At 52.3% G+C, this 27,188-nt stretch overlaps 1 protein-coding gene across 3 annotated transcripts in view; it reads left to right on the top strand.

Annotated features, from left to right (window-relative positions):
- The window catches only part of EFR3B (EFR3 homolog B), an 82,154-nt gene extending 56,042 nt beyond the window's left edge, over positions 1–26,112 (top strand). Inside the window, exons 5-23 of one of the 3 annotated variants that reach the window (XM_030311516.1) lie at positions 1,298–1,419; positions 2,232–2,381; positions 3,637–3,771; positions 4,254–4,332; positions 5,055–5,190; positions 5,465–5,626; positions 6,386–6,497; positions 6,889–6,940; positions 8,925–9,097; positions 9,213–9,288; positions 9,926–10,087; positions 11,280–11,411; positions 13,596–13,663; positions 14,415–14,542; positions 15,307–15,398; positions 18,339–18,387; positions 19,665–19,771; positions 21,092–21,141; positions 21,541–26,112. In XM_030311516.1, the coding sequence (XP_030167376.1) occupies positions 1,298–1,419; positions 2,232–2,381; positions 3,637–3,771; positions 4,254–4,332; positions 5,055–5,190; positions 5,465–5,626; positions 6,386–6,497; positions 6,889–6,940; positions 8,925–9,097; positions 9,213–9,288; positions 9,926–10,087; positions 11,280–11,411; positions 13,596–13,663; positions 14,415–14,542; positions 15,307–15,398; positions 18,339–18,387; positions 19,665–19,771; positions 21,092–21,141; positions 21,541–21,646 (2,091 nt within the window). In that variant the 3' untranslated portion in view covers positions 21,647–26,112. The remainder of the gene's footprint in view (positions 1–1,297; positions 1,420–2,231; positions 2,382–3,636; positions 3,772–4,253; positions 4,333–5,054; positions 5,191–5,464; positions 5,627–6,385; positions 6,498–6,888; positions 6,941–8,924; positions 9,098–9,212; positions 9,289–9,925; positions 10,088–11,279; positions 11,412–13,595; positions 13,664–14,414; positions 14,543–15,306; positions 15,399–18,338; positions 18,388–19,664; positions 19,772–21,091; positions 21,142–21,540) is intronic. The other 2 variants (XM_030311518.1, XM_030311517.1) reach the window with 2 other exon arrangements.
- The last annotated feature ends 1,076 nt before the right edge of the window (positions 26,113–27,188 follow it).

Genomic DNA, 27,188 nt, shown 5'->3' with positions numbered 1-27,188 from the left:
TTAGATGTTAACTTGGCAAGAAAGATCTCCTTATCTGCCTTGTATGTTGAGATTCTCTCAGTTGGCAGAAAATAAATGCATATATATTAGTGAAAGAATAACTAATGATTTTGTGGAAGTTACTAATTGTCATCCAGGAAAAGGTAACAGATTTTTCGTAGTTAAATAGAGAAATAGACTGGCAATCGATAATGAATATTATGAGTGCACTAACTGGGTAATTTTAGAAATAATAGCATATCCTTTTAGAACCAACAAATGATGGCAAAAATTAAATAACAACACAAGACAGAATAATGGAGAATAGATTTTATTATAAGCGTAACCTTTTGAGTCGTTCGCAGCACTAAATTTATAACATTAAACGAAATAACCTATAAGAATTATACTTAATTTTTAGCAATTTAACTCCACTTAGTCCATGATCCTTGCTTCTCCGTGGGATTCCCTTGAAATTAAGTCCCTATTTAGAATTGGAAATATGCAGCCCGGGTGACGGCAGGAATCTAGCGGCTGATAACCCTGAGCAAGACTTAACAGAACTGAACGGGCAAACTTTAAAAATGTGCTCAAATTTTAAGCAATAAAACGGAATGACATTTTTAACATTTGTTTATTTTTTAGAGACAGAGAGAGACAAAGCATGAGCAGGGGAGGGGCAGAGAGAGAGGGAGACAGAATCCGAAGCAGGCTCCAGGCTCCAGGCTCCGAGGCATCAGCACAGAGCCTGACGCGGGGCTCAAACTCACGAACCGCAAGATCATGACCTGAGCCAAAGTCGGACACTTAACCGACTGAGCCACCCAGGCGCCCCAATGGAATGACATTTTTAAATCACATTTCAGATTTGTTCTTGATTCCCCAGAATTCGCTCTAAAGGGTTGAGGTATGGTTTGACCGTTGGCTTTGGCTGTTTCGGTGACTCCCTAACTGCTTTCTGGCCTCTGTGTGTTTGGTGCAGCTCTGGATGCGGATAGGGGCAGGAGCTTAAGGGAGACGCCTTCACGTCCTCACCTCTTCCATCCTCTGCTCACCTCAGCAGGGAAGGGCCAAGAAGGGCCATGGGGTCCAGTCTTACAGTGTAGACAGGAAGAGCGAGCAGGATTTGGAACCCATAGAGGTGTGCAGGCCGCGTGTGCTCTGGGAAGTGGACCAGAGCCAATTCCTGGAATGCATGTGTCCCGTGGCTTTACTAGGGCAGGGGGCCAGGGGACAGCAAGTCCCAGAGCCTAGAGCCCGAAGTGCAGAGCACACTGGGTCACCTCTCACCTGTACTTCTCTCTCTCCTCCTGGATAGTTTGTGAAGTTTGCCAACATCGAGGAGGACACCCCATCCTATCACCGGAGCTATGACTTCTTTGTGTCCCGCTTCAGTGAAATGTGCCACTCCAGCCACGATGACATGGAAATCAAGACTAAGTGAGTAGGGGAAGTGAGGGGACCCCTCAGCTAATGACAAAGGCATCGATGGGTCTTACAGAGTTCCCAGCCCGGAGTGCGCGGTCTGATTTCATCAGTATTTACCTCTGCTCTGACGTTTCTGGAGAGGAAGGGAGCACCTGGCAGGGCTTAGTGGGCAAGTGGGCAGAGATGGGCTCCCAAAACAGGCTTTCAAAGGAAAACCTTCTGGGGCACAAAAGAGGAGCAGATGGAAAGTAATGGTCCCGGGAGCCAAATTGGAGAGCCAGCAACAGCACACACATATACACGTGCACATACCTGTGTTCTTTCGTTCAGAAGTACATGCATTTATACACCCAGAAACACACCCACTCACCACTCTCGATCACAGTATATACTCTGTGCCCAGAGTCTGGCAGCTCTGTGCCTCTCCTTCCAAACCCCCTCCTCCCCCGTCAGTTGCTCATATCCCTGCATTCTGCTTCATCAGTTCTTGACATACTTTGAGCCTTTATATCCCGGGCTCAAGCTGGAACAAACCCAGAGGGGTGCTAACGAGGAGGAGATGAAGCCCAAGTGGTACCGGGCAAGGGCAGTCTGGCAATCTCCAGGAGAGGCCAGGGGTCGGGGCTTCCTGGGCTCGCGCCCACCAGCACAGGAAGCCAGCCAGCCAGGGGCTGGGTCACACAAAGGGTAGAAGGTGAGCTCCGTCCTGCCTTTGGGTGGATGAATGCATCCCACCCCCCATGCCCTCGCCTCTCCTTACCGCAGACACTGGGCTTCTCGGGGCCCGGGAACTACCTGGCTGCATTTTGCCCCTTTCCTTACAGAATCAGAATGTCAGGCATCAAAGGCCTGCAAGGGGTGGTGAGGAAGACGGTGAACGATGAATTGCAGGCCAATATCTGGGACCCGCAACACATGGACAAAATTGTCCCATCACTGCTTTTCAATCTGCAGCACGTAGAGGAGGCAGAGAGGTAAGCAGGGGAGGCTGGAGCTTGGGCAGTGACACACGCAGCCCTCCCAGGCTGCCTTTCCCATCTCCTTGGGAACCACACGGCTCAGGCTGGTCGTTAAAGCCTAGCTAAAAGGCCAGTGATCTTGGCTTCCGTGGCTTGTTCTGCAGTGAGTCCAAGGCTGGCTCCCTAGGAGCCTTGGGTCTGGCCTTCTGCCAGCTTGCTGCACCCCCTAAAATCTGCATTCATGAAGGAAGGCTAGTACCTGTGCTGGGCTCTCTGGGGGTAAGTGTTTCCTGGTAGGAACACAAAGGACCAAGAGTCGGGTTACCTCTGTGCCTCTGAAAGCAGCAGGCCAAGGAGGTTTTTAAATGCTTTTCATGGCTCTAATTACTGAGGACTTTCCCTTCCTGACCTTCCTTCCTCCCTCACTTCCTAATGCTATTTCGGGCCCTTAAAACATGCTTCACCAGCCAGCAGCCACTGGACACAAGTGGCAGATACTGGGTTTTAATCTGGGAGCCCTCAGACATGGGGTTCATTCTGTCCCCGCCCCTCGCTCTTCCCATCTGTAAAACGGGATGCAGGGAAAGACTCCTGTTGCTGTGCATCCGGGCGGTGCATGAGGCTGTTTGAGGTCCTCTGTCCTTTGAGCCTGTGGCAGGAGACAGGGGGAGGGGAAAAATGTGCCCCCTGGTGGCTGTTCCTGGAATCGCACCTCACTGACAAGCTCCCTCTGTGGTCTCTGGTGGTCTCAGGGCCCAGAGGCCTGGGGCTCCTTCTTCTGTCCAGATCTGGGCCCAGCCCCTGTGACTTCGGTACCACTGAGTCACATCTGAGGTAACCACCATGCCTCTCTTTTTCCTCCCTCCTCTCGCCCACTTTCTTTTGCTTTCTCTTACTCTGTGTGCCTCATCTTTTTCCTTCCCAAGCTTGGGGGCACGGAGACACTCGTGGTCTGTGCCTCACCAGGCCCATGGTGCTCAGGCTATCTGTCCTTCCCACAGGGGCACATCAAGCCTGTCCTCATGGATTTCCAGAAAGAGAATCTGACCCCTTCTCTCATGATCTTCCTCCACCCTGGGCTTCTTTACCCTATTTAATCTCCGATGGCCATGAAGTCTCCCTCATGGAGCTACCTCACGTAGCCCACGTCAAATCCCTGCCTGTCCTCCTGCCACCGCTTGCCAGGATGCAGTGCAGATACTCAGGCTGCGCCAAACCCGACTCCGGCTTTGCCTTCTGTCCCTTACCCACACACCGCGTGTTTCCGCAGCCGCTCCCCCTCGCCCCTCCAAGCGCCAGAGAAGGAGAAGGAGAACCCAGCAGAGCTGGCCGAGAGGTGCCTTCGGGAACTGCTGGGCCGGGCCGCCTTTGGCAACATCAAAAATGCCATCAAGCCTGTCCTCATGTGAGTGACCCCTGCCCCCAGCCCCAGCCCTCAGAGAACCGGTCGGGGTCCTGGCATCTTGCTGACTCGGAGACAGGGGAAAGAGGTGTTACGGTTGTGGTGCCGTGGCTAAGTCGGTCCCTTGTCTGTGCCTGCGTTCCCTGCGCCGTGACAGCAGAAGCCATCACACGGTGGCCGTGTGCATTGTCGGGGACAAGAGTTGGTAGGAGGCCCCCAAAACTGAAGCTGGGTGCATGGCTTCATTCCTGAGTCCACAGCGGTGGAATTCTGTTCCTCGGCTTGCCTCCAGCTCTTGCTGTGGAACTGCCCGGGGGTCCCCCCATTCCTTCCGCTCACTGCCACCTACAAGCCCTTCCTCACTTACCGGGGAGCCCTGCGAGGGGCTGGGTCTCTCGGAAGGCCGCTCCGCCGGCAAGTTTGTCTGTCCTCCCCAACGTTGCTTTGCATTTCATAGTCGTCCCCCCATGTTTTCTCCTGCACAGCCATCTGGACAACCATTCTCTTTGGGAACCCAAGGTGTTCGCCATCCGTTGCTTTAAAATCATCATGTACTCGATTCAGGTACGGTGGCTCCCTGTCCAGCCTGTCCTCCTGGCCGAGGGCGCCTCTGGGAGCAGGACAGTGCACCAAAGGAGAAAGCCAGCTGTCCTCTGTGACTTCTCCTGAGCCCCTAGGTGTCTACACGTGCTGCTCGGTCTAGCTGAGAGGAAGGGCAGTTTTCGTTTTCTTTCTGATACAGCACAGATCAATACTGTCTAAAATACAATTAGTGAGAATTCTTAGAAAAAGTAAATGAAAAACTCATGCAAAATACAAGCCCACAGACCACACTTGGCTGCCATGCATGGCCTTCTCACATTGCTTACTAAACACTTACTCTCAATTTCTGTACTATCCCCCTGTAATTGGGCTACACTTCGTGCAGCACCGGACTAAATAAACCCTGTGGCCTACGGTGGCCCTTATCAATACAACCTGGGACCCGGGAACGAGGAAAAGGAAGACAATATTTTAAAACTGACTTTTGACCCACTTGAGGCGGAAGGGCCCAGGACAACCGTGGCAATCCAGGTGGCCACCGGGACTGGGCTCTGCTCCTGTTGGACCAAGGGAGAGGGACTGAGGAGAAGGAACCAGGGTATCTGGGCACCACCTCCAGTGCCCGCCCGCCTCAGGACCTCACTTTTGTCCACCCCGGCCTTTGGGTCCCAGTCGAGGGCTGCCCTGGCGCAGAGGCCGCGTGGGGGTTGCTGTTTGGGGCCAGCACGTCTTCCTCCCCCCAGCCGCAGCACTCCCACCTGGTTATCCAGCAGCTCCTGAGCCACCTGGATGCCAACAGCCGCAGCGCGGCCACGGTGCGGGCGGGCATCGTGGAGGTCCTGTCGGAAGCTGCCGTCATCGCCGCCACCGGCTCTGTCGGTAAGGGGGCCCTGGGTGACAGCGTGTGGGGGCTGGGAAGCCTCCAAGGACAAAGAGCTGCCCCTGGCAGGAGGCTGCCTCCCCTTCCAGAAAAGAGCAAGGGAGCGCAGGGAGGCGTCAGAGCCGGTTTTCTTAGAAAGCAGTCAGCCGGGGCGGGGGGGGGGGGGGGGGGGTTGTGCAGAGGAAGAGGAAGCCCCTGGCTGGAACGCAGGGCAGGGGAGAACGGCCGAAGGTTCCAGCCCTGGATCTTGGGTCTCCCACCCACTGTGCTCAGGGCCCACGGTGCTGGAGATGTTCAACACTCTACTGAGGCAGCTGCGGCTCAGCATCGACTACGCCCTGACCGGGAGCTACGACGGGGCCATCAGCCTGGGCACCAAGATCATCAAGGAGCACGAAGAGCGCATGTTCCAGGAGGCTGTCATCAAGACCATAGGTGGGCCCCGGGGACGGGGCCTGAGTGGGCGGGGCCCGGCGAGGGGCGGGGCCTGGTGGGCGGGACCGGGCGCCGCTGCTGGGTCCGACCGGAGTTGGGTGGGGCGGGCGGCGGCCTCCACCAGCGGCGCGTTGGGGCGCTGGGAAGAGGGTCACCCGCTCCTCCCGCCAATTCGCTTTATTCGCGGACGTTGGAGAAAATGGAGTCGGTCAGCGGCGCGCACGGCTCACGGCCTGGCCCGGTTCTGGCCTGAGGGAGAGCACAGAGCGATGTCCGTGGGTTGCTGGGCTGGGCTTCAGATCAGAGGCTGAGAGCGGCGAGCTCTTCTGCACCCCAGTCCCCGGCCGGCCTCTCTGATGCTTCCCGGTTGGAGCGATGGGAGGGGAGGCGAGAAGGAAGAGAAAAGGCAGGAAGGAGGAAAGGGGAAAGGCCACGGATGTGCACGTGGTTGCCAAGGGGAGAACCGTAGAGTCACCCCTCCGGCTCGTAGGGCCCATCACTTCGGAGCCTTGCTGGCTTAGCACCGTTGGCTCCCCTCTTCTTCCCAGGGACGCTAGCCAACCGCAGCCTGGGCGACAAGTGAAGGAGCTGGAGTTAGGAAGAGCCCCCTGGAGTCATCTAGGTTTCTCCCTCTGCTTGCCTTACTTCTCTTCCTTAGAGACACAGCCGCTGCACTCTGGGCGGTAGTTTCCTCATCTGAGACCCTGGCAGCTGTGGGCCTCACCTGGGCCAACCCCCTCCACCATCTCTTTCCTGCAGGCTCCTTTGCCAGCACGTTGCCCACTTATCAGCGCTCCGAAGTGATACTCTTCATCATGAGCAAGGTCCCACTGCCTTCCCTGCATCATCCCATGGAGACGGGGAAGACCGGGTAAGCCTACCAGCCGTCCTCCCCTTTTCCTCTCTTGCCCATTCCACCCCAGCTGCCCTTCCAGTGTTTTCTGGCTGACCCCTTTCTCCACTTTGACTTTCCTGGTTATGCCCTCACTTCTCTCCTTCTACTCTCAAATCCCTCAGCAGCCCTTAGTGGGATCCTTGGACCCCACAACAGTTCCTCAGGCTGCCCCACCACTAACTGCCTCCCACCTTTGGGGCAAGCCATTAATTCTCTGGTCTGCTTCCTGGCTCTGCAAGTCAACTGTCCTGAGTAACTCAACAAGATAAGCCTCATGGAGAATCTAATCACAAGGGGAACTGGGCAGGCAAGTGTGGGGTCTCTGCCCACATCACCATTCTGGTGAGTATTTGTGTCTGGTCTACAGAGAGAACAGGAACCGGCTGACCCAGATTATGCTGCTGAAATCCCTCCTTCAGGTGAGCCTCTCCTGTCCCCGTTCCTACTAAGCCTCTACAGGAGGCAGCTCCTTCCCAAGGGACCAAGAGAAGGCTACCACATACAGCTGTGCAGGTTGCACACTGCACAAATGTGCCCAATCAAAAGGGTGAATAGGGGGCTGAAATCCAGCCTGTGTTAAACTCACTAGCAGTCTGGGCATCCACAGACCTGGGTCATCCAAGGCAGGCAGGGCATGTGTTCCAGATTTTCACAAAGGTTCCTTATCAACTACGGATCGCCTTGTCACTCAAACATTGTCTCTGTACTGGGTTAGAATCTATTGGTTCCTGCCTTTTTTCTTCCCTTCCAAATACCTGCCTAGGTCCCTTCCACCTATTTCCCCCTCAGCACTTGTGCCCATTCCAGTCTCCCAGCCACTATCTTTCCTTTTATAAGTGTTTTACATTCCTCTTCTCTACATCCTTGCAGCCATCACCGGAGTCCAGATTCATTGTTCTCAAATGCCATCTCCGTGACCAACTTGTTAAAATATATAGAGCTTCCCTAGAAACTTTGAGCCCTCAGTCTGAGTGGGGTCCTGGAATCTGTATTTGTAACAGGCCCCCCAGGTGTTCTCATGCACAGTCCTGCCTAAGCGCTGGACATCTCACAACTAGATTATTCTCATCATTGCCCTTATCTCCATCTGTCCTCACCAATCATAAATACACAACCACAAGAATTTTCTAGAAATACTGTTCCCCACATGTTGCTCCTTTTCAAATAGTAGGTCTCGGCTTACAACTGATGTGCCTCTAGGTTTCAAACTTCTCAGACTAAAGGCAGAAAATCCCCAGTCGCCGGGGCGCCTGGGTGGCTCAGTCGGTTAAGCATCTGACCTCCGCCCAGGTCATGATCTCACAGCTCGTGAATTCAAGCCATGCGTCAGGCTCTGTGCTGAGCCTGCTTTGGATTCTGTGTCTTCCTCTCTCTCTGCCCCTCTCCTGCTCCTGCTCTGTCTCTCTGTCTCTCAAAAATAAATAAACACTAAAAAAAAAAATTAAAAAAAAAAAAGAAAAATCCCCAGTCACCTTTCCCTCCCTTGACTCGTCATCTCATCCCTAGCCCCAGTTTCTGTTCCAGCCACGCCAATCTGCACAGCCCAATTACTCTCATTCATGCCTTGCCTTCCCTCTCCCTAGCCCATGCTGTTCATTTCACTAGGTTTTTATAAAGGCTTTTCATGCCGACACCGCCCACATCTGGTTACCTCCTCGGTCTGTGTGCTCCTGCCATTCCTGCTGACTTTACTCTCATTATCCTCATTGTACCCAGCACCTTATCAAGGTGACGGTTTGCACTCACACACACCCCCCTTCAGTGGATGTTTACTGTTGACGCCACCAGGCTCTGCTAAATCCTCAAGGGCCTGCTGAGTCATCAAAGGCATCATTTTCCAATATGGACTGAACAGTAAATACATTTTGCGGCTTTTGAATGCTTTGACAACATCATGTGTGTGATGTGTCCACTGATGCCCCCTGGCTTTCATCAGAAGACCCCCAGTATGGCCACATAGAAAAGATGGAATGGAATGGCTGTTGCCCTTGTGTGGGTTCTGGTTCCTCAGCCCAGCTGTAAGTTCTTCCACTGTCTCGCCATGTCTTTGCGACTGTCCTTGCTCTTAATGCAACGCTGTGTTCCTGGCGGGTGTTCATCAGCTGAGCCCTGACGGCTGGAACATTAGGTTCAGAGGCTCCCTGTTCCCCGCCCCCCCCCCCACAAGTGCTTAGCCCTTGCTTGCTTTTAACAATTTAAAACTTGTCTAGGTGGTTGTTGGCATGTTCAGAAAAGTTGCCACAGGCATTCAGGGCCTAGGGTGGAGGCCAAGGGGAGCTGGGCTGAGAGATGGCTAGAGAGGTTGGGTGCTTTAAACCCCACTTCTGCTGGCTGCTCCCCATCTCCTCACTGCATGGAAAGGGCCAGCGTTGCTGAGCGCAGCCGTGCTGGGCTCCCTTGCAGGTGTCCACAGGTTTCCAGTGCAACAACATGATGTCAGCCTTGCCCAGCAACTTCCTCGACCGCCTTCTGTCCACCGCCCTCATGGAGGACGCAGAGATCCGTCTCTTCGTTCTGGAGATTCTCATCAGTTTCATTGATCGTCATGGCAACCGCCACAAGTTCTCTACCATCAGGTGAACTTGGGGGTCTCCCCTCCAGTTGGTGTGTGATGGGGCAGAAGGCTCCCAATAAGTGTCACACCCAGGTGAGAGGACAATGCCCATAGTAGCCGCTTGTGTCCCCTCCCAGTACCCTTAGCGACATCTCTGTCCTGAAGCTGAAAGTGGACAAGTGCTCCCGACAGGACACCGTCTTCATGAAGAAGGTTAGCAAGTGTGACCGTAAGGCCCAAGGAATCCCAGGTGGGCCAGGCTCTGTGGACTCCCACCTCCCAAACCCCAAGTCAGTGCTGACCCCTGTCCCCAGGCCGGCTCTCTCCCTCTTTGAGTTTGCTTAGTGGGGATGACCAGTTGACCCCTCGGGGGATCAAGCCCGCAGGGTCACGCTCAACACTGAGGCCGGAGTGAGGAGCACTGCTGGTGAGCCAGTCCCGGGCTGGGCTGTGGACCTCTGCACACAGCTGGATTTGGGCAGCAGCTTCTATTGCTGGTTTCACTGCACTCACCCTTCCTTAGACGTGTCCTCCTGCACAGTGGCTTCCACTGGGGTCTGCTCTAAAGCCGTGCTCTCCCTGGGGTGCCTGGCTGGCTCAGTTGGAAGAATGACTCTTGATCTTGGGGTCATGAGTTCGAGCTCCACGTTGGGCGGAGAGATTTACTTAGATAAATAAAACTTAAAAGAGAGAGAGAGAGAGAGAGAAGGCATCCTTTCCCGGAGGGTGGAGGTGGGAGGGGCACCCAGCTGTGGCACCGCCTGCAGATTAGTCCTCCTCCCCGATCTCCTTGCCCCTCCTTTCTCCACCCACCCACTGTGCCCTTGCTCCTACCCTTCCCCCCACCCAGCACTCCCAGCAGCTCTACAGACACATCTACCTGAGCTGTAAGGAGGAGACGAACATACAGAAGCACTACGAGGCGCTCTACGGCTTGCTGGCCCTCATCAGCATTGAGCTGGCCAATGAGGAGGTGGTGGTGGACCTCATCCGCCTGGTGCTGGCTGTTCAGGTGGGACCTGGTGTGGGCAGCGCATAGGGGTTGGGATCAGGGCAGGGGACCGGTTTGGGCCAAGCACTCATGACAGCACCAAGTAGAAGTGGCTCAACAGCGATCCCCAAGCCCGGGAATACGGCACCCTTGGTTGGCCCTTCCTCCAGAGACCACAAGCCGTGGTTCTGTTCGGGAAACCACCAAAGAGTGCTTCAGTCATGGCTCAGGCTAAAGGAGACCCAGGGAATGGGGTCTTTCAAAAACACCCTTTAGCCCCTAGTGTTTTGAGTCTCGCAAGGTCCGAATGAGACCCCAAGGACTATCAAGAGGGCGCTCATATAAGCTCCGCGTGATCCCAAAACAAACTTTGTCTAAAGATCGTCTGATCCCCAAGCCTGGCTGTGCCTCAGAATTACCATAGCATTTATTAAAAATACATGTTCCTAGTTCTACCCCCAAGCCCTGGGACTTGGAGACTCAACAAGGCTCCATCACGACTCTTAAGAGAGCCATGCTTCACCACAGAGGGCTCCAGACTTGCAGAGTCTTTCTGGGTGGAAGTATACTGTCAACGATGCTGGGATCTGGGGTGGGTCCCAGACCTCAAAAGACCAGGGTCTCCGAGGTCCTGCAGCTAGGTGGGCATCGTATCCCACCCTAGGAGCACGAATTATGGCAAATCTGGGAGTTGAGTGGTGGCCACCAGTGCTGCCTTGAATCCTGTAAGGCCAACCCAGCTGCTATGATGGTGTTCAGCCTAGAATCTGAGATTCCTTTGTGTCCCAATCCCTAGTAACTGTTGCTTCTTTTTCAACTTAACATATGGACCCAGTTTAGCAATCCAGTCCGGTCCCCCAAGAATCATTCAAGGTCTATATTGAAGGACACAGCATCCTAGAGGTAGGATTAATGATGAAGGTTTGGACAGTCAAGGTCACCAAAGCTGGAACTGCAAAGTGGAGAATGAAGTCAATACCCCTCTACTCAAGTACTTATGAGCCTCCAGCTCGTGGATCGTTCTAGGGATGAGTCACTTCAGCTGTAATGAGGATGACTTCTGTCTCCCAGCAAGTTATGGGGCAAATGCTGGAAAAGGCTTAGTCTAGAGAAATGGGCCATCTGTAAAGAAGGTTGGGGGAGGTTGGGGGAAGGGGGGCACCGGTATAATTTGTCAGTTAAGAAACTCCAGGGCCCCTCTGTGTTGCCACAGGATGTGGCCCAGGTCAATGAAGAGAACCTGCCTGTATACAACCGCTGTGCCCTCTACGCGCTGGGTGCAGCCTACCTGAACCTCATCAGCCAGCTCACAACAGTACCTGCCTTCTGCCAGCACATCCATGAGGTTGGTGTCCTTGTGACCCCGACAGCTCAGGAGCCCCTCAACCCTGGGTTTCCCCAGAATAACTTTTCCTCAATTGTATAAGCCCTGTGCTCAGTCCAGGCATTGAGGAAGGGTTGACGGAAGAACTAGGGACAGTGAGGAGTTACTAGAAGTAGCATTTCCTCCTGGGTAACATGACATAGCATGGTGGGGTTGGCCACAGGCAAGAACCTATACCCCTTCCTCACCTGCTGCTATCTGCCCACCTTGACTTCCCGTCCCTCTGTGCTGCCCTCACTCCCAGAGACATAGGTACACATGCCTCTCATGTGATTTGGGACTAGAACTACTTAAAAAAATTTTTTTAACAATTCTTCATTTTTGAGAGATGGAGAGAGACAAGGCATGAGCGGGGAAGGGGCAGAGAGCCAGGGAGACACAAAATGTGAAGCAGGCTCCAGGCTCTGAGCTGTCAGCACAGAGCCTGACGTGGGGCTCGAACTCACAGACTGTGAGATCACGACCTGAGCTGAAGTTGGTCACTTAACCGACTGAGCTACCCAGATGCCCCTGAAACTACTTTTTAGAAAAGTTTTATTCTGAAAGTTTTCAAATATCACAAAAGCAGTGTGAGTAGAACCATGCAGATTAAAGAGTTATGAAGGTTTTCCCGTGTTTGCTTCATCTATCTTGTTTTCTTTTTCTTATTTTAAAGCAAATCTCAGCTATCATGTCCTTTCACCCCTACATATATCAGCATTGTGCCTCAAGAAAATATGGACGCCTCCCAACATCATTGCCATGCTATTAACATACCTGATTAAGTTATCGGTAATGCCTTGGTGCTATCTAATACCCAATCTATAATCACATGTCCTCATTTGTCCCCAAAAGACATTTTAAAACACACTGAAGTATTGGGGCACCTGGGTGGCTCAGTCAGTTGAGCATCCGACTCTTGATCACAGCCCAGGTCTTGATCTCAGGATCGTGAGTTTAAACCCTGCATTGGAGCCTACTTAACAACAACAACAACAACAAGAGGTGCCTGTGTGGCTCAGTTCAGCACCCGACTTGATTTCAGCTAAGGTCATGATCCCAGGGTTGTGAGTTTGAGCCCCACATCGGGCTCCACACTGAGTGTGGCACCTGCTTGGGATTTTCTCCCCACCCCCCCCATCCCTTTCTTTCCCTCCCCTACTCATGGGCTCTCTCTCTAAAAAATAAAATAAAATAAAAATTTAAAAACAAACCAACAGGGATGCCTGGGTGGCTCAGCTGTTTAAGCGTTGAACTCTTGATTTCAGCTCAGGTCATGATCTCACAGTTTGTGAGATCGAGCCCCACATCGGGCTTTGTGCTGACGGTGCGGAGCCTGCTTGGGATTCTCTCTCTCCCCTCTCTCTCTGCCCCTACCTTGCTTTCTCTTTCAAAATAAACTTAAAAAAAAAAAAATAAGGAAAGCAAACCACAATAATAAAAACCACTGTAGTATTTACAGGTGGAATGGGATAGTGTCTACGATTAACTTTAAAATACACTAGCAAAATGAAAGAAAATGGGAAACCTCCAGTCTCAGCTGGCTTGGGGGTGCTGGGGGGATGGGGGAGGGTGCTGTGTCACTGTGCCGCCCAGCATGGGCCAATGAGGGGGTTCAGGAAAGGCAATGCCCTGACATCCTCTTCATTAAAATAGCAGCATCGTGGCTTCCTCGCCTCCTGCACAGACTTGTGCACCTGCTATCCTCCCCCTGCTTGCATCTTGGTAACTTCCACCTTTACCGTCAAAAATTTGCAAAGGGTACTGAGGGAAACTCCTCCTGTGACTGTCCCTCAGGATGTTTTTGCAGTGCACCTGGGTTGGGGGGGGATGGTATGACTTATCCTCCCTTTTCCTGTTCACATAGAAAACGGAAGTAGGGCACAGGAGCCAGAAACCGCAGTCCCTTGGGGGGCTAAGCACCTGCATTTGCGGGACACTTAATGCATATGTGTCATGTGTCATTGGGGATAGCCTGAGCAGTCTGCCTGCCCTGAGGACCCCTGTGGATCTGAGTTTATCCCTCAGGAGCCTATCGGTAAAGGGCTCCGCCAGGGAGTTTGCTGGAGGAAGCAACTGCTTGGAGGGAGAGCGCCGTCATTTGCCTATGCAGAGCTCCCCCTCCCTGGCAAACCCAGCTCTCATGTGATTTCCTCCCAACTCCAGGTGATAGAGACCAGGAAGAAAGAGGCTCCGTACATGCTCCCTGAGGACGTGTTTGTGGAGAGGCCTAGGTGAGGAGCATACTTGGGACATGATCAAGGACACCCAAGGTAGCTGAGTAGAGGATAAGGGGTCTGAAGCCAGGAGCTGAGGCCTTTATGGGCTCAAGGGCTGAAAGTGGACCCTGCCTGTGGCCCAGAAGTCCTGGGTCAAGTGTGGCCTTCCTCACGTGGCCGTAATCCATGCCTCGAGCCATGTCGGTGCGTTGTGCGATAGAGTATGTGACATGCCCTCTGGGAGCCTCGCCCAAGCCCATGGGACGTGCATCTTGGAGGAGCCGTTCCTACAAGACACTGGATCGATCCAGGTGGCATTCTGGGACTGAAGTCTGTGGGCCAGTGTCACTTGAGCCTCAGAGGAACTCAAGGAAAATACTAGGAAAAAACAAAATGTCCAACAATAGGGGTTTATGATATTATTAATATAGCTTTATGGACCGTGGCCTTTCCACCGCAATGTTTTGGAAGAAAAGTTAATGGGAAACAGGTGCTGTGTAATCAGTGGATAAAATCGATCACAGAACAGGAACTTAGGGGGTGGGATGGTGTCTGTGTGTGTGTGTGTGTGTGTGTGTGTGCATACAAGCACGTGGCTGAGGGATTCTGCACAACATGTAATGATGTTGTCTCTGAAGGGTGGGACTATGGGTGGTTTTCTTTTCCTTCTGCTTCCCTGTCATTTTGTATGATGGATGTTCCTTGTGTAACAAGGAGAGTCATTAGGAAATCACTCTGGTTGCCTCTTTCCTTTTTTGGCTCCCAGGTTGTCTCAAAATCTTGATGGAGTAGTGATTGAGCTCCTCTTCCGCCAGAGCAAGATCAGTGAAGTCCTGGGGGGCAGCGGCTACAATTCAGACAGGCTTTGCCTGCCCTACATCCCTCAGCTGACAGGTAGGAGCCCCGTGCGAGGACTTCCAAGCCTGCCTCTGCCTCTTCCCCACCAGGAAGGGTCCTGAGAGTGAGGGACTTGTGTGTCCGTAGGTCGCCTCCCCGGCACCTTGCGTGTCACCCAAGAGCTGAAAGACACAGTGAGATCCTCTGGATTCCCCAGCCTCTTCTCCTCAGGGCAGGATCCCTGGGGAACGTGGCCCATGAGATAGGCTGGCCTGTGGCTGAGAGAGGCCCCATTGAGCCGGAAAGTGCCCACATGGGCTGTGGTATAGAATCAGAGACCCAGTTCTCTGCAGCTCACTTCCTGAAAAATCTTAGACAAGTCTCCTGGCACCTCTGGGTTTCGGGTTCCTTGACTATAAAATTGGGATTAACCACACCTGCCTTAGAGGGTTGGTGTGAGACGTGCATGAAACAATAAAGGCAAATGCACTTTAGCCAGTGCTTCACCAGTGACAGCTAGCTACTTGAGCTGTGAGTGGATGACACTTACTCCAGGTGACATGTGCTCTCTGGTCATGGGCAGCTTCTTTGTGCTCATTGATGATTTCAAAATCTTAGCCACGAAGAACTAAACCCACCACCCTACGATGAGCAGAGGAGGCCGGCAGCCTTCGCTAAACCAGCTGTCGCCTTGGTGTATACTGAGCCCTCAGAGGACTGTGGGCCAGGCAAAGGTGGGGGCGGGGGAGATGGTGCTAGAGGTGTGATCCTGGCTCACTCTGAGCCCTGGGAACTCTAGCGTCTGGGCTTCCCTTTCCCAGATGAGGATCGCTTATCCAAGAGGAAGAGCATTGGAGAAACCATTTCCCTGCAGGTGGAGGTGGAATCTAGGAACAGCCCAGAGAAGGAGGAGGTGAGTGTCCTCTTCTTGATATATTGTCCTGCATCCCAAGGGGAGGGGACCTGCTCTTGCTTCCTATGCAATCAGATGCTCCATGTTCCAGGCTTCCTTAACTGCATAACCCATTTAAAGTTGCAGGGAAAGCACATTTCTCAAATATCCCATTTTCTTACTGACTCATCATATATGTCATAGACCTTTCCATCTGGAAAAATTACATGTGCGCCCCCCACCCCCGGTCGCACACTCCCATGACAATGTCACACAAATCACTCTTGAAAGGCTTTCTGGTAGTTATTCCCCGTTTCCAATGGAGGCAGACATGCACCATGTTGGATATTGGAAGGCCTAATAGGAGAGATGGGGGTGAGAATAGTTTTCACGGTGTTTCTTCCAGATCGATCAATAGAGGTGCTTTTTTAAAGACCAAGTTGCAGCTTCAAGATGTCTCCTCCACCATCTCTTGGGGGCTGTGAATATCTAACTTCTGTTCGAAATAACTTGTGGCATCTCCCCTGCCCTTACTTCCTCTACCTGAGAAGATAAAGCAGATGTGCCCATGAGTCAGCAAGAGGAAGGAATCACAATGAAAATACCCAACTTCTGCAGAAGAGACGAAAATAGGAGAGGGGCAGAGGGGGAGAGAAAGGGGTCATGAGGGAGGTGAAGCTGTAAGACAAAATACACTTGTGTTTAATGGTGTCTCGGGCCATTAAGGGAATTGACGGAGACATGGGGAAGCTTCAGTGAGAAGTGAGGAGGATGTTCATTGGGGGTGGGGTAGGCCAGGGCAGTTTGGGTTGGGGGGGTGGTATGCCTTCTGCCCCTTGGGCCTGGTGTAGCCACGGAGGACAATGTCAACCCTGAGCCTTTCCTCAGATGCACTGGAGCAAGGAGACGTCACTGGGGCCCGGACCGAGCCTTCCACTATGCCCTCAGCTGCTTTCTCAACTCTTCTCTCATTGGGGCACTCGTCTGGAACTTTCCTATGGAAGGAAGGAGGCTCTGACTCACACTAATTGGAAGAGGGGAATGAGGCTGAACCAAGTGTCCTCCAAGGCCTTCTGGCTCTGCAGGACAGGGAGCCTCAAATGTGTCAGGACCACAGCATGAGCTGGCTGCTGTTTCCTCCAGAGTTGTGGTTCTCCCTTCCCGAAAGTTAAGAGAGCCTCGGGAATCGAGGAGTAAAGCGAGGTGGAAGGAGAAATGCTGGCATATGTGCAGAGCTTCCTACTCTCTAATGTCGTCTGGGCCACCAGAATGGGTCCCTTTCCCTCCTGGAGAGTCCACCTAGGTCAGGGGTGACTTGGTAGCTGAAGAAGGGGTGTGGGGGTCTCCACCCCATGACCTTCTGCCAGGCTACCCTCCTTTCCACCTTCAGCGCACCATGCCCCACCTGAATCCTGTGCTGGCTCCCTGTAGCCTTCTATGCCAAGTTCATAGCAGTTGATCAATAAATGCAGGTTTAGTCAAGCCCCAAACCCAGTACCTGGCATTCAGAGCCATTTATAGTCTGGACTGGTCCTACTGGATCATGTTACTTCCCTCTCCTCTGTGGCAGAAGCCACCGTGCCCCTGGGGCTGGTCTGCTCGGTCTCCCCCACGTGGTCCCCTTCAGCTGCCGGTCTTTGCTGTAATCCCCTGTGTGAGTCCCTTCCTCCGCACCTTTGTTCTCATGAGCCACCCACTCCTCCGTGCCCAGCTTGTGTCCTGTTTTCTCCATAAGCCTCTCTCTACCTGCCCTTAACCAGTGACCTTCCTTTTCTCTGTTGCCGCCACCCAGTTCCCTAGCACCTCACACGTTGGTCAGTGCTGAGTGGCTGCGTGGATGGATGTGCAGGGAGGATGACTCCTGAGAGTGACCGATGGCACAGCTGTCTCAGGCTCATAATTCCTGAGCTAACAGATTGTGCCATTTCTACTGAGGGACCAGCCAAGAGTCCTGCACAGACTCAGCGTTCGCTGAATATTTCCTAAATGACTGTATCCCAATACGTACATCTCTGGCTTTTCCAGCCTCCATTAAACACTAAACAAATCAGAAAAATACAGTAGCTCAGTGAATTTTCACACAAGGAATGTATCCGTGCAATCACACCCAGATCAGGGAATAGAACATTGTCATTGCCCAAGAGACCCCCTTCGCAAAGGGAGCCACTAGCCTGTCTCAGGTGACTTCCTGACCTCTGTGTCAGTGAAGTCATTCTCTTCTGTGTCTCTTTCTTCCACTTAATGTTATGTTTAAGTGATGGGAGATGAGTGAATCGTGGGGCCCGCCTCGAGCAGCTCAGAGTGTACCGGGGACTACCTGGGACTTAGTACAAACGTCTCATGACTTTCAGCCTCTGGCCTGAGGCGACGATCCATGGGGTAATCCTTCTTTGGGTTCATTATTTGCCTCCTCCTTTAATAGGCTCTTTGAGGACTGAGATCCTGGGACCCGGGTCCTTGGACCAGCCCCAGCATGTCTTACCTTTAGTAAATACTCAAATCACCTCGGAAGATAATTTTATATCCTAAGCCTTCAAAAGTGTTATCCAGTTCTTGAAATTTACATTTGAGATATTTGCCAACTGCTTCCTCTCGCTGCCAACATTTTCTGTTACGTTCTCAGATTTTTTTGAGTTTGGCAGTGTTTTCTTCCCACGGGGCTTAATGCGACCAGCTAGGGGTGAGGGCGGCGAGTTCTTTTAGGTGATTCTCAGCACTCTGAGGAGGAAGGGACCTTCCCCCTCCGTCTCACTGCAGCTCTGTCCTTCAGTGGGGAGCTCTGCGCCTGCCTGCGTGGGGAGCTTCGGGGACCCTGGTGAGAAGGTGGTGTCCTGGGGGCGTTTCCCCCCATCGGGACGGTCTTTTGAGAAGCAAAGGGGCTGCCAGATAACTGAGGAAGCCAAGGCTGCCTCCCATACCTCCATCCCCCTTTTCTGAACGCTTCTGTTCCTTCTCCCTCAGCGAGTGCCTGCCGAGGAGATCACCTATGAGACGCTAAAGAAGGCCATCGGTAAGTTGGAGGGGATGCCGGGGCTGGGTCCTGGGGGGAGGCGTGGGTGTGGGCAGCCTGATGCAGGATTCAGCCCAGAGGTACAGGGAGGCCGGCGGCTTCCCCTAAACTCCCAACAACTACAAAGCTGCAATTATCAATTCTGCTTTCCGGATGGGGATCGGTAGTGCTGCCCAGCATATCCGTGTCAAGCCACCCTTTCTCTACTGACAGCTCGCTGCCTGTAAAAGTAATCAGTGGAGGGGCGCCTGGGTGGCCCAGTCAGTTAAGCGTCCCACTCTTGGTTTCGGCTCAGGCCGCGATCTTGTGGTTTGTAAGACTCAGTCCTGCCACAGGGCTTTGCGCTAACAGCTCAGAGCCCGCTTGGGATTCTCTCTCCCTCTCTCTCTGCCCCTCCCTTGCTTGCTCGCTCGCTCTCTCTCAAAATAAATAAACTTAAAAAAAAAAAGTAATCAACTGAGGGTTGCAGCCAGTTAGGGAAAAAACAATTTTGTATAAACACTTTTGACTATTTTTTGGTGGGTTGTGTTACAGAAGAACGGGCGGACCAATGAAAGATACTAAAAGCAAATCAATTGATATTTATTGGCAATAGATCTTAAAATGTAGTACCTCATTTATCTGGATTATTGGGCAATGCAGTATTCCAAATAAGAGAATTTTTCCCAGAACTGATAATAAATTGCTCTCAAATGCCAAACGGTTTTAATTTTTGTTGTCTTTGAGGGTATTCTTTCTGAATGTGCATAGAGTGTGAACGTACTTGACCATCTTCATTTTTGCCGACTCATTTTGGATACTAAAAGGAATATGTAGAAGCCTCGAACTAGACAGCCTCGGACTGCTGGGCCATAGGGACCTAACTTTGTATTGCCTCTTGTGACCTGTCTGGCTTTTGCATTGTTGATGTCCCTTTCAAATTAGCACCAGAGTACTTCTTGTTCCAGGAACTTCCTTTGAGAGTCCAAGTGGTAATGCCACTCAGGGCTTTAAAAGCCCAGCTTAAGGGTCCACTTACCTAGTTCTCAAACTCTTTCGTGAGGAAAGTGGCTGAGCTCTCAGGCTGAATCAGGAAAAGATCTAGACCTCGTGGGCCAAATAATGGCACCCTCCCTCCATGCCCCGCTATCACCCTGCCCACCAGCAGAAGGCAGAGCCTGAACCACAATCACAGACAGTGCTCCCCTGGAGGGGTCCTCCCATCTTCCCATCTCCAGCCCTTGCCCCCACAGCGGCGGAGCAGGACCTAGGGGCTGACTCGGCTCTCTGTACCACAGTGGACAGTGTGGCGGTCGAGGAGCAGGAACGTGAACGGCGGCGACAAGTGGTGGAGAAGTTCCAGAAGGCACCCTTTGAGGAGATTGCGGCACACTGTGGGGCCCGGGTGAGTGAGGCACAACAGGGGTAAGTCTTTGGGGAAAGAACAGATACTGGACTTAGGCCCAGGATGGAACTGAGTTTCTAGGAGACTTGGCACTTTTGTTACCCAGAAATTAGAGATTCAGTCCCCCCAACAATGCCCTGGCACTACATTGTTTCCCCCCAAACCAAAAGGCTTGGCTATTAGCCATACACTCCTTTAAACCTCACAATCTCCATGTAGGGAAGAAGTCTTGACGTCAGGAGCTCCTGTGTCAAGCAGACTGTAAAACTTATAATAGCAAGTAGGTAACTAGCACTTAGGCACACACCCGAGCATCTTCCATTTTTTAGCTTATGTCATTCTCATGACAACTCTGTGAGGCTGGTGCCTTTATGCTCACCTCGTCATGGAGTGGTGGGGAAAGGAGCCATGGCTTAAGAGAGATGGCCAACATTTGCCACACAGGGTTCCGCTTCCAACCAGGGGACCCCAGCAGGGGAAGTGGAACAGCCTGGCCCTGGAAAAGAGATTGGAAAGAGAAGATGCCAGATAAGTAAAAAGAAGGACTCATGTCTACGTCTGTACTTAAGGGAAGAGCACAGACCTTTCTTGAAATTGACTATAGGCCAGGATTTGTTACTCACAGTGGCCATCTTAGTGACAGTGAAACATAATTGTAAGCATCCAGAATCCACAAATAACTTCTACTTTATTGTAATTTTTCCTCTCAGTAAAAATACATGTTATTTTCTTTTCCGTTACATATAATGTGTCATATATTTCTAGTATATCATAATACATAATAATAACATAATCGTTTATGTAGATACATATAGATTTTTCTGGGCCTATGTTATTCTAACCTCATGGCCCATCTCCAGAGGCAGGTGCTGCTGGTTTCATGAGCTCAGAGCTGAGGTCCATCCCTGAACACGTACACAGCCTCACTGTCTGTGCACGTGGGCTTAGTTGGAGCCAGAAGGGACCGGAGACAGCATCCTCCCTAATCCAACTGTGCACAGCTGCTCCTTGGAGTTAGGGGAAAGTCTGAAACCAGCTCTGAGCCTCCTGACAATATGCCCGCCAAGCCTTACTGCCCCGCTCGGAGGAACTCGGCCCCTTAAGGGACTGCCTACTGAGGTCCTTCTGGTGGTCCTGGCCTCTGTGCTTTTGTTGGGTGGCCCTCCCTGATCTGAACCCGCGGCCAGGATCCGCAGATAAGTGCTGTCGATGAGCTCACACCAGTTCCCTTCCTAAGACGGGACTCTGGACGGGTGGGCTCCCAAGAGCCAGCACGGGTACGAGGGAACCCCCAGCTCACTTCCTTCTGTTTGTGTCTAGGCATCACTGCTGCAGAGCAAACTCAATCAGATCTTTGAAATCACCATCCGGTAAGTGGCAGCCCTGAGCAGGGCCCCCTGCTCCCAAGTCCTCCCTCTCACCCCTGTCTCCAGGCCTCCCTGTCTGCAGCCTCTGTCTCCAGGGCTGCAGTCAGCCGCCAGCTCTCCCGGACAAGGAAATCGAGACAGCTCAGTGAACCCCACAAAGAGCCAGGGGCCCCAGGGGTCCAGGGCTGGTACTTCCTAAAACAATGATGTCGTTGTAAAAAAGCCTTCAGTAAAACTAGACTTCAAGCTAGATCCTAGAACCTGAAACCTAGGAACCCATGGAGTGACAGTCTCTGGTCCCTGTGCGAAGAAAAACCCAAATCAGCTACTCTTTTTGACTGCGTGGGTTGGGACCCAGAACCCGCTTCTCATGCCTTTGTCCTCCGTGTGTCCCTGCCTTAGCCCCCCGCCGAGCCCGTCAGGCACCATCACCGCAGCCTATGGCCAGCCTCAGAACCACTCCATCCCTGTCTACGAGATGAAGTTTCCGGATCTGTGCGTATACTGAATGCCAAAAGACAGAGCTCCTCGTAGAGGTGGGGTCTGAGGGAGGGGCTCGCCCTCACAACCCACCCCTGGGACATGGGAATTGAACTGGGATCACAGAGAAAATGCACCTTGGTTGGCAAGCACCTCCCCAGCTAAGCAAAATGGAGTGGCGGAGGCGGGTGGGGGGCCCTCTCGGCCCTCCCGGCCCTCCCACTTCCTCTTTGTCTTCCCTGAGGGAGATCAGCCTCCTGTCCCTCTGGGACCAATAAGCATCCCACCTGCCTTTGTTTCCTCCTTTGTGTCAGCCTTGAGCCGGGCGCCACGGGGGTCTTTTCAGAGGGAGGCTGGAGTCTCCAGAAGCTCCTCCTTGGTGTAGCATGGCAAGGGCTCTCATGGGGACGGGAGCAGAGCCGCCAGTCCCCCGGGAGGGAACTAGACAGAGCCAGGGTCAGGCAGAGGAAGGCACAGACTGCAGTCCAGAGGAAGCGGGGGCAAGGCTCCCAGCTCCTCCTGGAAAGTGGTGGCATACTAGGCTGGAAGATGGCTGCGCTCTTCCAGAGTATTCCCTCCCCTCAGCCCAGAGGCCTCCGGCCTCTGGGTGTCCCTTCCACTCTCCTGCTCACGCCGCCAGTTGTGTCCTTGTGAATCTTTCTAGTATTAGTTCATATCGAGCCCTTCCAACAGGAGTCCTTCCAACAGGAGCCCTTCCACACGGGGCAGGAAAGGATGAAAAAGAAGGGCGGCAGGCTGGCCACAGAGAGGGCTGCCCCTCCCCAGGCTCGGCCTGCCTCCTGTAGAGGAGCGGGCGGCCGGAAGTGGGCGCAGTCACGCCCTCTGTGGCATCTTCTCACTTCCTTCGTTCAGAGGGAGCTTCTTGGGTCCACCTGTGGCCCTCTCCCTTCCAGATGTTTCTCTGAGTGAAGCTTTCTCTCTCTGATGCCTTTCTTCCTGAGGATCCTAGCATGTTTCTATAGCCTCTGGGTTGCGGGAGGGCAGAACGAGAGAATCTGGTTCAAGAAGATCTGGTTCTGCATGGCATGAGAGGAGCCGCAAGGGCCCGCAGGCCTGCCCACATCACTGTCTTTGGGAGAAGCTCCCGGCCTGGTCTGGGGAAGGGGTGGGGGAGGGGGTTATGGGGAGTAGCACTTTGCATCTCAAGGATGTCAGGAGTCAACCTAGTGGATATTTCGTTCAAGGAAAGAAGGATCCAGCATCTAATACTGGAATGATCTCTTCACTCTATGGATGAAGTCAGGACATCATCACTGCCAGCTGGCAGAGCTTGAGGCTTGGGGAGAGGCAGTAGAGACCCCTTTGGGTTCTGGGTTTCCATTTTCCCTGAGTGCCATCCGTGTGCAGAGGAGGGGCTGCTGCAGAGCTGGTAGGCCGCTGTGCTCCCCGCCCCCCCCACCTCCCCCACCCATCCAGGGGCCTTTGTGCCTCCAGAGTCTCCTGGGCCCCCTCCAGCGGCAGAACCCCATGGTCCAAAATAGTCCTTTTCTTCTCTTCCAGGCAAACGTCCCCTAACTTTTCTGAGCCGATGTAACTCACAGTAAGGTGTGAATGGTCAGATGATCCCTCCCTGGAGAATTTGTTTTTTAAAAAGAGGGAGGGTGAGTAGATTTCTTGACCCAAAGGAAACCCTTTTGAGGGTACAATTTTAGGCAGTGCGGGGAAGGGTCAGAAGCAGGATGTTTCTGCTAAGGGGAGGGCAAGCTTCTCGGGCCACTCTCCGGTCACACCCGTGCACACAGCCCTGTGCAGACACACGATGAAAGCCTGATTAGTAGGACAAATCTGTATTTTCCCAAACTGGGAAAACCTTAACATACGCACTTTCCCATTACATGTGCAATAACGGTTTGGGTGGAGGGGGCTATCTGACTCTCGTTCCCGTAGTTTCTACCCTTGGTCGGTGCCCCTGTGCTGTGGGCCTGTGGCTTCCAGACAGCCTGCATGATTACAAGGCCCAAGGAGCCTGGCTCCTGCGCCCCACCCGCACCCCACCCCCACAGCTTTCGGCTGGGTTCTATGGCTCTTGGCTAATGCTCAACCCAAATTTATAAGCATGAACTTAGATTTCTCTTTACCTTACTGTCTCTTTATTAGAAAACAAAGTTTAAAATAAAATGTGAAGGCAAATAACCTTTGGAAAAAACTTGAGAGAAAAATCTCAATCTTGAGCCACAAACATGTCTTCCCTTACTGGATCTTTCCATCTTTATCCCCTCCTTGACTTTGATGAGAAACCTGGTTTCTTTCTCGTGTCTACTTGACTTTAGGGTCTACCCCATGACAGCTGCACCCTGAGCACTGCCCTTTGGGGTCCCGGTCCTGGGGCTTGGGCGTCGCGACCCCAGAGCCTCTTTCTAGAGCCAGCCCCAGAACCAGAGATCGGTAGTCCCACTCAGATGCCTCCCCCTCTCCCCCACCCTGGGAATAGAGTGAAGAAAAAGGTACAGGCTCTCATTCTTCCTACACTCAACCCTGTATCTGTCTGAAGCAGGCCTTTCTTTACATCACGGCTGCTTAGCAGAGATGTGCTTCTTTTGGAGAACTAGCCATTTCTCGAGTGCTCTCTTCTCAGTTTCAGTTTAAAAACTTACACTCACTGGAATATTGGATTGCCTGCTGACATGAAGCAGAACCTAGATTCTAGCCAAACATGCCTCAGAGTCAGAAAGTGTAAGGTGACTGTTAACTCAGACAATTACTTGGTCAACACAGCAGCGTCCTACACACACACACACACACACACATACACACACACACACACACACACTCTTCCCGCAGGCTCAAGGAGAGAGGCAAAGCAGAGTGTGGGGGGCGCTCAGACCCTTGGCTTAGAACCACTGCTTACTGCCTTCCAAGCCCTCTGGCGTCTGGCAGTCCTTTGTCACATGACCGACCCTTTTGGCCACCTGTCTCTGTTCTGATTGTAAGCCAGCAAGCCCATCCAAACCAGCTGCTCCCCAGAGCCGCTGAGGACTCTTGCTGCATGCCCAAGGGGTAGGTTTGGTTAGCACTCAAGGCATGAATGTATTTGAGATTTGAAGTTCTATTAATTTGGTTGAGTCATGTAAGTGGATAAGAAGCCGGTCAGCAGAAAGTACCGATATGATGCTGGAGGCTCCTTGTTTCCCTTGCAGTGGGGTCCCCAGTGCCCTGTGCCTGTTCCCATTTTCCTCTCTCTGAAAAGCAGAGATGAGCGGTTTCTTGACTCCTAGATGCCTCCTCACCGAAGAAATAGCCCAAACAGGTGAGAAGAATTAGAATAGCCCTCACTCAGAGGCTGTCTTCTGTCCAGCCTCCTATACAAGTATAAACGGATGAGCAGTGAAAAGGTGGGACTGGGACCATCTACAGTACTTGAGAAGTATGAGGGACATATACATGCTGCCCTTTGCCCTGGGTGTTCTGGGTCCCATAGGACGTGTTTCAGTCTGCCTAAGAGTCACAGCAGTCTTGGGGTACCGTTAAACAGTTCAAAGACCAGACTTGTGGGCTTCCCTGGCAGGCCCCTGGGTCACGATAGCTTCCAGTTGCTATTACGTGGTCCCCAGGCCTTCTGTCCTGGGCACAGAGTGTCACCGAGAAGCGAGGGCATTTCTCCCAATCCTTCTCTGTGACCATAAAATGGCAGCTGGCCTATGGGGGTCTGTGGGAAAGGACTAGACCTGTGTGTAAGGCTGAGCGTTAAGCTTAAAGGTAGACAGGGAGGACAACTCATCAGAGAGGTCATGCCTGCTTCCCCTAACCCACAGACCCTGGAAGGCACATCCTCCTGAAACAAGGTGTCTTCCTGGTGTCTGAGGAGGTTTAGGGCCCTGTGCTGCCTCTTCATCCCCTAGAAATCTTCTGGTTAGAGTGACCCTAGGTCTGAAGATTGGGCCTGGCCAGCTGGGGACGTGGGGAGGAGGCGGGGACTGTGAGCAGGGCTCTGTGGCCTGTTGGAGTCAGAAGGCAGTTTTCTGTGCTCTCCTTTAGCATTGGCCAGGTTGACCGGGTTTTCTCTCCTTCAGAGGACCTTGGGGCCTCGGGCGGTCACCTTCCCCTTCTGAGCTCTTCCTCCATGAATGTCGATTCTGGCCCGTGGAGTGCAGAGCGGCAAATCCCCGAATGCCGCAGCATTGCACAGATTGTGACGTGTCTGTGTCCACTTGGACCTTCATGACCTGGCTGAGAGTGTTATGTGCCCACCTGCACACATGTGTGTGTAGTGTAGTTCATAGTTGGCAATATATGTACATAACAGCTGAATTATTTACATGGGAGTGCAGAATTAGTGCCTGTGGCAGTGTTCTGTATTTTAAACTCATTGAATCAAATTAGTTTTATTTTAAGGAAGGGGAAAGAGGCTAGGGGTTGGGGGGGATTGTAGGAAGAAGAACTCTTAGCAAGATTGTTCTTTAGGATTATTAGTCATGGTTTCCCAATGAGTCTTCATGATGCCCTTTGCAAATAAATGTTAATGTTGTCACCACACAGTTGTCTATTTGATTTCTTTAAAGTAAATGGTTTTGGGGGGATGCAAACAGAATCTGAAAATACCAACATTAACAACTGACATTTAGCCACCTCCGCCTACCATACTTTACTCACCTAACAAGGAAGGAGAAGAGGAAACGATGCTAGCAAGATGTAAACATAAAGCTCAGGATTCCCAGTGTGGGAGCAGCATCTTCAGATGGGAAAGCCTGGGCCATTTCTTCATCACCGTGACTAGACCCTAGCCCCATAATATAACCCATAGCGGGGGAGACTTTATCTTAAGAATCTGGCTTTCTGATTCCCTTTACACAGGATTTCCTGGGAAGCATTCAGTTTTCTTTAATTATGAACTCTTAGAGCATCAAAATATGGGGTTATATGTGCAAGTGCCCTCCACAAATGTTTCCCAGCTGGATTTGGTCTATGCTGCCCACTGGTATGTCTAGAGCAATTGACACGTATGTGTATCTCTGTGTGTATATAAGCATTTGGGGATTTCTTGTGAATTGTAAATGCGTGTGGCTGTAAATCCATGGCCTCGGCATTGTACAAACACCATGGGGACATATAAAAGAAGCATAACCCCTGGCCTCTGCCCTTTGGAGCTTAGAGTTTCCCTAAGGAGAACACAAGACATACACGCAGCTAGAAACTTGCCACTCGAGCTGGTCTGTGTGCCCTCCTGTGCTGAGAATGAGGAGGCTCGGCTGGAAGAGATCACAACTTTCCCAGCAGAATTGGACTCAAGTCCAGGCTCGTGTTGTAAAAAGAGTTTCAAAATGGTGGGGGAAGGTGGAGAGTTCGGGCAAAGAGTGAAGGAGGAAAGGAAAAGAGAAGATCAGTAGGTGGAAACATGGGAAATGGGGTTTGGTAAGGAAAGTGAAGCTAATGGACAAGGGTCCTGCATGCCATGTCCCAGAATTGGACGTCGATGGAATTGACTCTTGAATCAGGGAATGTGAGGAAAGCGAGATTTTATATACATTAATATGAAGAACTTGTGTGTGATGGGTTGGGGAGGAGAGGGACTGAAGACAAGGACACCAGTTGGTTAGGAAGCTGCTGGATGA

Source organism: Lynx canadensis, chromosome A3 (genome assembly GCF_007474595.2).
Source record: "Lynx canadensis isolate LIC74 chromosome A3, mLynCan4.pri.v2, whole genome shotgun sequence".
Lineage (NCBI taxonomy): Eukaryota > Metazoa > Chordata > Mammalia > Carnivora > Felidae > Lynx > Lynx canadensis.
The sequence above is the reverse complement of the archived record's forward strand: the minus strand, read 5'-3'. Positions and strand labels throughout refer to the sequence as shown.